The sequence below is a fragment of the Protomyctophum bolini genome (assembly GCF_963924005.1).
Source record: "Protomyctophum bolini genome assembly, chromosome: 3".
Lineage (NCBI taxonomy): Eukaryota > Metazoa > Chordata > Actinopteri > Myctophiformes > Myctophidae > Protomyctophum > Protomyctophum bolini.
This window is the reverse complement of record NC_137864.1, coordinates 23903504-23917184: the sequence shown is the minus strand read 5'-3', so window position 1 is coordinate 23917184 and position 13681 is coordinate 23903504. Positions and strand designations below refer to the sequence as shown.

At 42.0% G+C, this 13681-nt stretch overlaps 1 protein-coding gene across 2 annotated transcripts in view; it reads right to left on the bottom strand.

Annotated features, from left to right (window-relative positions):
• Nucleotides 1-13681, bottom strand: part of LOC308313209 (protein kinase C alpha type-like) — a 157456-nt gene that overhangs the window by 62191 nt on the left and 81584 nt on the right. For both annotated transcript variants that reach the window (XM_080760191.1, XM_080760192.1), the window contains exons 5-6: nt 8103-8214; nt 5785-5913 (exon numbers count right to left, since the gene is read on the bottom strand). In XM_080760191.1, the coding sequence (XP_080616317.1) occupies nt 5785-5913; nt 8103-8214 (241 nt within the window). The remainder of the gene's footprint in view (nt 1-5784; nt 5914-8102; nt 8215-13681) is intronic.

Here is a 13681-nt window from a genome sequence, read left to right as displayed (position 1 = left end):
TTACTGACTCGGTGCACTAAAGCCGGGCACCGGTCTAGTCATCATCATCATCATCATCATGCCTGAACAATGTCTGTCTGTCTGAATGTCTGTCTGTCAGAAACACTTCCGTAGCTCCTCACTGCCTGCACCAATCACTCCCACTTTTCACACAGGCATTGACCATAATAATATAGAGGTCTTAACGAAGCCCTTTTTTCGATTTCACACATGAATGATTAATAATGAATTTATTAGTGAATAAGAAATGCGAAAACGCAACCAGGGCGCAGTACCCCCTGGGGCCACAAGGGATGCATGACGTTGTCTATTACTTCCCCAGACATGGTCCCCAGTCACGGTTGGCAGCAACAGTGCAGTATACGGTAGGGCTGTCAGAACGAATTTCATAATATGAAAGAAATTCGAATATTAAAAAATATATATATATTCGAAAGCTAAAATTGCCATTCGAATGGAGCTTTTATCATTTATTAATTCTATTTAATATTTTTATTTTGTTTTATGTTATTTTATCCGCTCACTAAATGTATTGAGTAACGAATCTACCGCTGTGAAATCTCCCATCTGCACGCACGCACACACGGTCACACGCGCGCCTCGTCACCTCCTCCCTCCTCTGCACGCATGCACACACGCAGTCGCACAGCGCGCTGCAACTAAGAAGAATCACTCGCATGTTTTATTAGTACCGTCGAGTCTGTCGCATATTGTGGACAGTTTGAAAATGCGGGTCCTACGTGCATTAAACCATTAACGTTGGTCCGGCTGGTTTCATTTTGTCCTACGCGATTACGTGAATCAGCATGGCTGCGCCTGCAGTAGGCTATTACCAAAACAAACACATGGTAGGCTACTTTTGTGTTGCACATGGAAAGCAACTGAAAACGACCATGGATATATTAAAGACAGTTCCCCTGTGCTGCTGTGCACAGCGGAGATAATGCAAAACTCCAGGTACGAACCAAAACACTGACTGTCTGAAGCTGATCATCCACGACTATATCTCCAGACTAGTCCTGCAGTCCCGCAATGAAGGAAAGACAATCTCGCCTCTCACTATAGTCCACTACAATGCCATTCTAGCCTTAAAACCTACATTTATGTGTTATTCAACAATTACTTTAGCGCAAAATATAGGCATCTCTATATATCTTCATTGCTATTTACTAATGATGGCCTGTTCATCGTGACAGCATTCCGTTTAAAAAGAAAAAAGAAAAAGTTCATGATTCCTGACTAGCCTACTCACTACTCAGACTATACTGTATCAGAAGTATACAACGTTCACTGTAAAATGCATTTGCACTATAGACAGACAACAATCTTACCGTGCTGAGTGCACTGTGCTCAATAAAACAACTGTTTAAACGCTATTTTGTGCCGAAAACCATTATTACATGTTCTGAAAGTACTGCTTTGTCGTTTGGAAGGGGGGGCCCTCTAGTGGACAGAACGTGCATCGTCAAAACCTTGTTATTCTGTGTATTATTATAGGCTAAATATGAGCTAAAATACAATGTAAATATTCGAATATATTCGAAAATTACAAATAATTAAGCAATGAAATTCGAATTGGATTATAGAGGTGAACTGACAGCCCTAGTATACGGTGACATGCAGTGGAAGTGAAAAAGTTTTTCACTGGAGGGAAAGCAGCAGGTCATCATTAAATGAGGCTCTGCTGCAGAAGTGGGTGAGTCAACAAGCAAAGGAAGACAAAATGTAATTACAGCTCTGTCTCCAGCTCTCCCAGTGCCCACAGGATGGGCAGGCTACAAGTCAGCCACACGCACACATGTGCACATACAGAGAAAAATTCTGGGGCTAATTGTTTAGTCTCAGGCAGTTTGCACCAAATTATATTATTTGCCAACAGTTCAGGGTATTATTCCATACTGACAAGCCCAAACGGCATTTGTTACCTATCTCCTTCTGCTATGGATTGTGAATGGACAATAGATTTCGCCCGGACAAAGAAGCAGAAAGGGGGACCGACAGCAATAGAGGGACAGAAGGGAGCTGTGTGTTAGTGGGAATGAGAAGGCGAGGAAGCTATGTGGTCTATGTAGTCTGGAGGACTAGATAAACAGAACTGCATTTGTTTCTTTGTCAGCTCCATGCCTTTCATAACGTGCTTGTCCTGGTTTCTGCCAGTAATTTCTGTCTAGTAACACAAATTAACACAATATGGACAAGTATGTAAATATCAGTAGTTGTCCCTTATCTGTTTCCCTACCTATAAAATCAACTTGGTTAAATAAACACAGCAGAAACAGGAAAGCAGAAATAAGTGGTCATCACTGGTGAAATACAGAAAATACAGACTTTGTTCAAGTGTACTCAGTGTCATCTGGCATGTAGACCTCAGTTGAACCAAGTCCCACTGATCCTAGCTTCTAAAAGAAAATACTGGACAAAATACTTCTCTGTAAGCCAGGTTAAACAGACCATCTGGTCTGATGACAGCTTGTTTCTCTGTGCACTCAGATGGGTCAAATAAACCTCAACCTTCTTATCCATGGCAATGAGACACTGTGGCTCTGTGTATACAGCTTAGCACTCCCGTCCTGTCCAACAGGACACTTTGCTTGTGTTTTGCCCAAATGCAGTGCAGTCCTAAAATACCATGCATGTGATGTCAAATTGGTGCACGTGTTCTCAATTTGACTGTGTCCATTTGCTGTGCATTGGGCTATCTCAGCTACTACACTATACAAATGTATTTGGGTATACACTCTAAAATCCAGAGTGTAATTGGAAACAAAAAAGACCCATACGGGTTAATTATGAAATGCTCACAGTTAAATTAAACGATAGCGTTCTCGCCTTTGGACACAAGGTCATGGGTTCGATCCCAGGCACCGCCAACTCAGTGTATGAGTAGCACGGCTTGGGTGCTGCAAGTCGTGCGGTAAGTTAAGTACTGGAAGCTGATGCTAGGTGTCAGTGTGGAAGCTCCACATCTCCCAGCATTGTAACAGGGACAGACTCCCGCATTATCGGCTGATACCAACAACAAGCCTCTACCGACCTACAACACAGATATTTACTGTGCATAGGCTATATTCCATCCACCCTTGGGTTTATGATCCGGTCGGGAGCAGAACGAACCTACGTAGTAGTTTATTTTTAGTAGTTGTAGTCACTGATTTGTAGTCAGAACCACCAAACCGGAACCAGCATTACACAAAATAATTCCCCACATCATTTTAGGGCCTACCCAATAAAAGCCTTGATGTGGCGTAGATTAGTTTATAGGAATAGTTTGTTTGGTATCTTCATCTTCTATTCCTACTCGTAGCAACTGGGGAGACTAAACTAGTAGTTATACTTGGAGGAACCAAAACAAAGCGTCGCCAAAAAAACGGAACCCTTCAACTGGAACCACGTGTTTTTGTTTTGATTTTTCATATCCGTGGTCTAGACCAGATCACACAGGCCATTTTGGAATGCAGACCACACTTCTCTCCGAGGTGGAAAGTCTGATGACGCGAGGTTTCCCTAACAGTGATCCATCCCCTATGTCAGTGGTTCTCAAAAGTTTTCAAGTCAAGGACCCCAAAATGAGTATGCATTTGGCCGTGGACCACCATCTGAAAAGCTTTTGTGCCAGCTGACAAGATTTATGTGAAGATTTATATTCAAAATGATGAAAAGTTTTAGCAAACGTTTTCGATATTTTTTCCAAAACTGATCTGCTATTTTTGAATAGCCAACATAAAAATGGAAAAAGCGTTTAATAATGATTGGGATGCTATATTAACTACTTTGTTGGGGACCCCCTGGAACCCCCCTACTTTGAGAACCACTGCTCAATGTGACAATTTGACAATTGAGTAACGTGCGTGGTGTGAGCCACGGTGAGCCCCCTTTGGCTAATTGAATGATCCTAGTCCAATCACTGTTGTTTGAACAGATGCTCAAATAAGCTTTTATTACAGGGTGTCATAACCAGTGGCTTAACACCGTGTTTCTCAACCTCTGGGGGTCCCCACATTGTCAATTTAATTTAAGGACTTTTAAGACCTTTTTAATACCTCAAAAAAGGAAGAGACCATTACTGCATCAAAGGTAACCTAGCCTGGCCCAGCCAGCATGCCTTCTGGTCTAGATTGGGGCAAGTGTTGGAGAATATTGGTTCACTGATTGAAAATAGCAGATATATAATGAATTGCCATTCATTTTGGCCTCTGATACCAGTTCACAAAGTATTAAAAGTTTCTGTCCTAGTACTTCATTGCCGTTTAGCTTATGCAAAGCACTTTAAATGTCCCTTGTGTTTAAAATGTGCTATTGAATACATTAAATATATTTCCATGGCCTTGCCTTTAGTACTGAAATTTCAATACAAAGCACAAAGCAATAAAACAAAATATATAATACCGGAATGCCACAGCTCTATACTTACACCCTGTTTACAAAGACCCTTATTTAATTCCAATAAAACATTAACTATCGCAAGTATTGTATACCATAGTGTGCTTATAAGCAAGGTGTCCAATTTCCAGAAAAGGTTTGCCTAATAATCTTCATCAGTGTAAATTCCAGGTGTCACTGTCACAGAGCCACAGCAGTGACTGCACAAGTAACATGACATGCGGGCTCACACAGCAACCCACTCAACCAAAATTGTTCTTCGTTCTTGCGCATGTGTTTTGTGACAATTGGTCTCCCAGAATAATGGGTCTGCTTGATTCTGGGTGAAGCTCTATTGATCTGTGTCCACTCCAGAGTGTTTGTAAAACACTCAGAGATCCCTGCTCAGAGCTGGTTCATTTCATGTTAGTGGCAGGACTGGGTCACGGGGGCTTTATCTTATATTTAAGTATACGTAGTCACCTATACACATACAAAGTCACCATTTTTCCTCCCACTCCATGCTGCCTAAGATTCTACGAGGTGGCAAATACAGCTACATGTGCACAATCACATGCAGTGACACATGCAGCCCACTGCCGTTACACATGTAAACTGGTGTGCGTGCGCAGAGATGGGCAAAATACATTGAAAATGTATTTTGTTAAAATATACAAATACTGGGTGAAAACATTTATCTAAAGACAAAATACAAATACTGGTCTGAGAAATGTATTTGAGATACAAATACGTATTTTGTATTTTGAAAATACATGAAATACATTTTGTCAGAATGTCTAATACATTGAAGATTATTAAGAATGATACACTTTATATTTTAAGATGTGAGCCTTGTGAGGTAAGTCTCCAACAACTGAAGGCCCTACTCTGCCTCTCATTTGTGGTTCAATTTGAGTGTGTAAGCCAATCAGAAGGCGGAATAGAAGTGACATCACACATTGTGTTGTGTTGTGTGTATGGGTGCGTGTGTTTTGCCCCTACAGTTTAAACCTGAGGCAGTGTAAATGTTTAACATTTGAGAATAAAATTACATTAAATCAAAAAAAGTATTTTATGTATTTGAAATACAGAAAATACTAAATCTGAAAGTATTTAGATACAAAATACATTATTCCATCCCAGCGAAATACAAATGACAAAATACCAAAAAGTATTTCAAATACGTATTTCAAATACATGTATTTCAAATACTGCCCAGCAGCGTGCGTGTGCCCCAATAGCTAAGACAGTGCTGAGGTTTATGAGAAAATCGGACCCACGTTAAGCCACTTTAAAAAGCACTGGGTAACTGACATAACAGCCAACCTTTAAACGTTTTGGTATTTATATTTAGCTGAAACTCAATTATACAAACACTCACACTCGGACTTGGGGTGTGTGAAATGGTGGAGCGCCGGGGCGTACCTGTGACATGCAGAATGTCATTGCAGACCTCACACTTCATGTAGAGGCGTCCCCTCCTCTCGGTGTGGTCCGTTCCACACATGCTGGGCACGTTCATCACACACATGTTGTGGACATTCATTTCACAGGCTAGAGAGACACAGAGAGAGAGAGAGAGAGAGAGAGAGAGAGAGAGAGAGAGAGAGATAGTTTTTACATTAGGCATTATGTTCAGCTAATGAAGCACTTACAGTACAGTCAACAGTGTCATGTGTGTATTGTATACTGTGCGGTGGTGCGCCCAGGATGGAGTCGTTTTTTCCCCCGTCTCTACCACTGGTTACTGGATATTGTTACTCCTCGGCCTAGCCCTAGAGGAACTGAGACCAACAATAAGGTGTCTCTACCACTGGTTACTGGATATTGTTACTCCTCGGCCTAGCCCTAGAGGAACTGAGACCAACAATAAGGTGTCTCTACCACTGGTTACTGCATATTGTTACTCCTCGGCCTAGCCCTAGAGGAACTGAGACCAACAATAAGGTGTCTCTACCACTGGTTACTGCATATTGTTACTCCTCGGCCTAGCCCTAGAGGAACTGAGACCAACAATAAGGTGTGGAAAACCGTCTCTACCACTGGTTACTGGATATTGTTACTCCTCGGCCTAGCCCTAGAGGAACTGAGACCAACAATAAGGTGTGGATATTGTTACTCCTCGGCCTAGCCCTAGAGGAACTGAGACCAACAATAAGGTGTGGAAAACCGCAATGCCATAGTTTTCTTTTTTTTGTCTCTACCACTGGTTGTTGGATATAAAAGCATCAGATGTCCAGAATTCACCTTTACGTGGTTCACAGTCTGGATTTGGAATTGCCGAAATAATTCCTAATACCATCCACATTATATTGTACTTAGAACAGTGACCCATTCAGGAGCCAATTAAGGCATTCAGTCTATAATACACCATTAAGACATAATTAAGAGAGAAGAATGGAGAGTGAAGGATTCATTAATATAGACCAAGCGATGCTTTGATAATGGATATGCAGACTGAGGCCTGCTGCTTAAGGCTGTGCAGTTTTGTTCCTGGGTTTTAAAGGGACATTTCACAGCTGGAAGAAACTGCAGTCACTCAATGTTAATAGTATTTGTAGTAGACTAGATGAGCCGGCTCATCCTATCAGTTACGTTGCAGCGTAATGGGAAGAAGGAAATTGCAGGATTTGACAGACTCCACTTCATGTTTCAGCTGTGTTTTTAAACCCAGTATTGTGCCCTTCACATGTACGGATGGGTTATTATTATAATGTGTTGTTTTGTATTATTTTGATTAGTGATTGTATAGGAGCAACGACATACGATCTGAAAAATTCCCAGGGTGAAAATTCCGATTTCTCCCATGGTGTCCATTGCGCAACTGTGCATGGGAGTAAAACATGCTGAAATCAAACTACACACGCATGCATGCACACACACACACGCGCACGCGTGCATGCGCATGGTGTGTGTGCGTGTGTGTGTCTGGCTGGCAAATCACAGCTGTGTTTTGCTGTGTGGGGATCGGCATGTGAGCGGGCCAGCCAATAAGGGCTCTGTGTTGCATGTGGAGAATTGTGTAGGTTAGTCACCGTTAGTGTGTGTGGTGTAGCCGAATTGGGTGGTGAGAACATGAGGGGGATGTTGCACAGCAATCGGTGACCCCTACATTAAGCTGTGTCCTTCCCAACGTGCAGTGCGGGGGCTATGGCGGGGCTAGGTGTGGGTTTTGGGGTAAATGTACTACATTTGGGTATTACATGCAAGTCTTTGCACCAGGTCTGGCACACACATTGTGGCGGGATCGGAGGGTGTTTTTTCGCAAGGTCCTGGGAGGCGTGTGATCGTGTCCGTGGAAGTCAGCAGCAGTGTTGCTAAACAGCAATCCTGCTGGATTACTACAATGGCCATAATGCTTTGGTGCACTTACCCCACCTGGTGGAGAGGGGGAGGGCTGTTTTACTGAGACAACATGTAGTCCAGGAAGGAAGTGAGACCAGTGTTTGTGACATCACAGACACTTTGAAATACTAAAGTATCTAAAAACACATATTACCTACATAAAAAAACCCAGCTGCCCCAGCTGCATTAGAACTCTTTATGGCTGAGTCCTTTCCGCCCGCCCTCCCATTAGCCAATTTTAAGGATGTCCATGTATTGTCTCTCATGTAGTCTGTAAATCATCCAAGTTCAGCCACTGACACCACTTGACACTTGTTTTAAATTTCAGAAACATCCTCCTGGTAACAGACAAGGTCATCCCCAAGTTAGAGTAAGAGTGGTTAAGTAAAAGTACTTACATTCACACTTCATGCCCTGGTGAACGAGTCCGTACAGCAGAGAGCCACAGTGGTCACAGAAGGTGGGGCTGCCATAGGTGTGGCTCTTAAACTTGTGCTTGGTTCTGGGGTCCTGACAACATAAACAGGATAAGAAGCATTAGACCCGATGAATAAAGGAATGAATGAATTGTGCATAAAGTGGTGTCTAATATGTTAAAGCAATGCAATGGACAAATCATCAACTACTGTTCTGCAAACAGCAAAGACCAACACAATATGTGCATTTCAACAATGTTGCTCTTTACACATCCCTCCCCACACACATTGCTTTGTGTTGTCACTGCTGTTGTATCCTATTCTCAACTGCCTCAACCTGTCAGTGAGGAGCCCCCACTGGGAGGACATAAAGCCATCGTCCTACTCCTCCCGCCCCAATATTCACTGCTGACCGGTGCTACACGCCCATCTTCCCTCCCCTGAAAACTGGCCAATTGTGTTCGTATAGCCACTCGACAAAGGGCATGCAGGCACTTTACCACTGTGCCACCCGAGCGCCGCAATACAGAGTTGAAAGACTTGGGCATGAAAAGTTGGAAATATCACAGAGGAATAACTTTTCATTAAAACTCCTACAGTATAAGTAAAACCACATAAAAAGTAATCTTTGCCTGATCTGGGCATTCACTTCAGTCTTCAGCTTAGTCTTTAATCCGCTGGCACTCAAACATATTGCATTTGTTAAAGGGTAAAGAATAACAAAGGAAAATGAGAGCGCAAAATGAACATCCATTGATTGATCTTTCAATCAGATTTGGACGAGATGAGGATTAGTTGAGCGGCAGTCCAATCAATGTGCCTCCAGCCCACTTGAAATGTTAACATCAAGCTCCCATTCAGTCACTTATTGCCTTTTGGGGTGAATGAGCGTGTAATCCATTGCACTCCATGGACTAAAATTAAACACAGAGCCACTCAGGCATGACAAAATGTCAACCGGCTGTGAATATGAAAGCATTATGTTTTGGTATTTAGCTGCAATCAAGCTATTACTATTTAAAACCACAAATTGAATGCTACAAATGACAAAACATTTAAATTATACTATTCAGAAGTGTCTATCAAAATGTTTTTGAAGAAAAATGTGAAATATAATCACTAAATCTTCTTTACAGTAAATGGCATAAATAGTATTATGGATTTATGGAATGCTGTAGATATTAATCAGTACATTATGACATAACAACACAAATGCTCAGTGTTGATTTATCCATTTGTACACATGTAACGAAATTGACCTGTAAATTAACAGGATTTGACTGTGTAAAAGTAACCTCTTTCCCCACATTCCAGTCATTTGTAGTTATTGGGGGTTAAGATCTCCATTTGTCCAGTTAATAATTGGTTTCAGCATGTGGAAACAACCATCAGCCTGAGCGAGCCATTCATGTATCATTACCTTTCCAATGTACCATTGCATTTCCCCAGACACTAACCATCTACTGTACAGTATGTTCAATTACAATTATTGTTACAGTAGCCAATTATAAGCTGACAAGCGATTGGGTAAGCTAACGTGCCTAACAATTAAAGGTTACAACACAGTTTCCACGCAGCAGCGACGGTATGGCACATGTTAGTGTGAACGTAAGGATCCAGTCGTGAAACATTTTACTGTGTAGTAGCCTACTCTGAGTGAATATGGTTGTGGAAAAAGTACCCCGTTTTTATCTAATTAAAAGTATCAATAATGCAATGTAGAAATACTCTGTTACAAAAAAAAAGTCCTGAATGTACTTAATCTAATTTAACATTTGTGGAGTTGGTCACCTGACCAAAAGCGGTTGACAGAAACTGGTCGACATGTTCTGTTGCCCCAACAGCGGCAGAAACAAGGCCACAACCACGCTATTTACACACACTACAACTCGCTTACAATTCGCAAACCTGGCAACACTGCCCTGTGTTCATGCTGTTGTCAGAGGCCCGCCCCCGGCTCACACGTCACTATTTTCTCCGTCTCTCAGCTCGCAATCGGCAGCCATCTTGCTTTTTATTTATATGGGCGACTGGCAATTTAATGCAAATAAATTAATTATAGGTCCAGCAAGCAAATCATGATGGTCTGTAGGTCTCAATCACATTCCGATTTTAGGTGTTGTGTTTTGTATGACATTTTGGCCAGTAGTTTTATATCTATCTCAGCTTTTGCCTGATAGCACACATGCTAACAGTTAGCAAAAATCAGCGCCGTTTACATCCAAAAATAATGTGTCACTTTCTCGGTTCTGCACCGCTTAATGGAGAAGTATAGCACTGGCAGCGCTACGAATACCCCCCCACACACACACACCCCAGGGAGGGAGGGGGGAGAGAGAGAGAAAAGAGAGAGAGAGAGCGAGAAAGAGCACGCACGTCTTCACCCCAGCGAGGGAGGGAGACGGAGAGAAAGGGACAGAGCTCATCATCTCCAGTCCAGTAGTTAGCAAAGGGAGCTAAGTGCTAACTATAATCCAAATTGTTAGACAAGTAGTGTGCCCTGGCCTGACACAACTTTCTTAGAAATGTGCATGTTGCAGCCAGCCAGTAAGATGAGCCTATGGCATGCATTTCACGGTTTTCGGGAGGGCGGGGGGGCAGTCGGTTTGGGGGGGTTCCCGACGGCTGCGCGTCGCTTCCTCCTCTGACAGAGGGGAGGCGAGTAAGCGACACAGTCAGAAGCCCCCTTTGTTCAATCGAAGGCCCCCTCACTGCAGCTGTGTAGGGGTGAGGATCGCGTGGTGATTCTAATGTAGGCTACAGAATTCTATAAGTCACCACTTTTGGTGTGACACACAGCTTCTGTTTCTGTTTACAATGCGTTGTCAACACGTGTTGAGTTGACAAAGATTGACAGATTTCGGATAAGACTGATAGTGAGGCACACAGAATCACACTACTTTTGGATTTATTGGGATTGGCTTTTTGGGGAAAAGAGGGGGAGGAGGTGATCAAGCAGCTCCACAAGACCACAACATATTTGGTAGGCTCACGGCTGCATTTATTTTCCTTTTTTTTTCTCTCGAGGGTGCATGGGATGATGGGAGCCCCTCCAGCAGGCTAGGGAGCTCCGCTCAGGCTAGCGGAAAATGACCGCGGGCGCGGGTTGCCAGGTTTTTTTATAAGTAAAAAAAAATAAAAAATAAAAATAAATTAAAATTAAATTAAAAAAAATATTAAAAAAGATCGGGATCGGAATCGGCCGATCTTTTTTAAAAAGATCGGTGATCGGGATCGGCCCCCAAAAACGTGATCGGAGCATCCCTACTAACAGTGCTGACCACAACGTTAGCAGCATTTGATGACAGGTTGCCATAGCAAGTTTAGCAACGTACAGTGTGCGCAGACCTAACGTGAGCTTCTGGGACAGAAACTTGCGTTTTCATGTCAGCAGCAGCTGCTGCAGCCTCTGATAGCTACTGTGCTAAAGATGCTAAAGCAACACAAAAAAACATCCACACGCAAACCAAAACAAACCAGGGACCAGGGTTGCCACATACCGTGGATGTGAGAGTGAAACAAGCAACCAGGTCTATAAAAATGTTAAGAGGCCAGTTCAAAGTAGGTAAATCAGAAATGCTCCGGAAATTAGTCTTAAAATAATCAATTATAGTGTTGACTGTCAAACTTTGTTGTCTAATGTTGTTTCAGAGCAGTGGAACTCAAACATTTCCATGTCAAGGACTACCAATAGATAAACAAGTCCAAAGTAGCTTATAATGATCAGACTTGGCAACACTGTCTCTAGGTTGAACGTTCTACTTTACAAGCTCACACATATGAAATATGTTTTTTTTAATCTTCAAACTGAGACATATTTTATGATAATACTGTTAGCACAGTCATCATACTCCAAGAGCATACACATGGAACCAAATGGACCCTGATTTTCCCAGAGAGCAAATGGTATCAAATGGGGGTCTGTGGCCTAATGCATTTCAAACTGGGGGTTCTTGGTATTATATTCTCTGCATATCTTATCAACTTGGGGTGAATATTTCACCACAATACTTTACTGAATATTTCACAAGAATATAACACAAGAGTCAAATGTACGGTCAAATGTAATCACAATATAGGCTACAGATGTAAATATTTATGACACAGTAAAATGTCGAAAATTAGTGCTATCCCCCCCACACACACACACACACACACACACACGACAGGCAAGGCTGTTGTTTGCATCGTTAGCAGGCAGCAGCTACCTTGGCACTGCTCTCTGTGACTGTAGTTGTTTCACCATGTTTGCGTATTTATGAGAAATAAAAAACACTTTCTGTTATTATAATAATTCTGTCAACTCCCGCAATTTCCTTCTTCCCATATTGCGCTGCAATGTAACTAGGATTCGCCGGCCGAAGGCCGGCGAAATTCTAGTGTAACAAAAGTAGAAAATAAACAAAAGTAGAAAGCCATGTCTGCTTATGATAAGCGGCATTGGACTTGTTTTCAAAGTGGGTTATTTGCATCCTGATGTTGTGTAAACCAGTGGTTCCCACATGTTTTCATGTGAAGGACCCCCAGGATTAATATGTATTTGAACATTATGTGCCAGGGAGTCAGGACCCAAATTTGTTAAAATGTTTCAAAAAATTCCAAAAAGATTTACCTCCCCCTAGGGTCCCGATCATGTTTTATTGCTCCCGAACCGATTAAAATCTTTTTTTTCTTCCCCGATCCGGTATTTATATTAAATATATAGAACACGTTTATGCCATATCACAATAGTACAATATCCCAAATCACAGACAATTTCCAGTCTAATATAATGATATATACAGTACATATATGTATATTCTTGATACTAGGGATATCCCGATCATGTTTTTGGCTCCCGATCAGATTCTGATCATTTGAAAATGATGTGATCGGCCCCGATTTCCGATCACCCGATCCGATCGGGACAACTCTACCTCCCCCAATACTTAAAAATGTAGATCTACAAGCTATTCATGACTTATACTTCCTATATCAGTCCATATCAGAGCGACCCACCCAGCAAGCATCATTCATGCGCTCAATTCATTTAAAACTCGCTCGTTGCTAAAATTTGAACTTCTCGGTTTTACAGAAAACACAGTATTGAAAGCAAGAGAAGCATGTCAAACACTGTCCCAGATAGAAAAACATTTAAATAGGGGCTAAAAAAACAATAATATAACTCGGCCTTGAGCAAATATCAGCTTGAAGCAGAAAGGTATTCTTCTGAACAGGTACCGTAAAACCAAACTGAAAGGCCAATACAGTTTCAGCTTCCAAACTACCCATCTATTTCATCCTTCTGGATAGAGAGCACACAACGAAAACACCTTTTTTATTAAGTTGTACATACTGTAACACTAACAGTGTGTGCTAATAGTATTAGGTATATCAATGAAGCTGGGCACTGTGGGCAGGGTCTTGGCACCATTCACATCACATTGTTCTTTCATTTCTCTTTGCACTTAACTGACAGCTCATAGCACTCTCAGTAAAAACAGAAAAGAGGCCAGTTTTCCGAGCAGCCTTTCAAACTACTTTTCTGCTCTCTCAATTTATGCCGTAGGTAGAGTAAACTG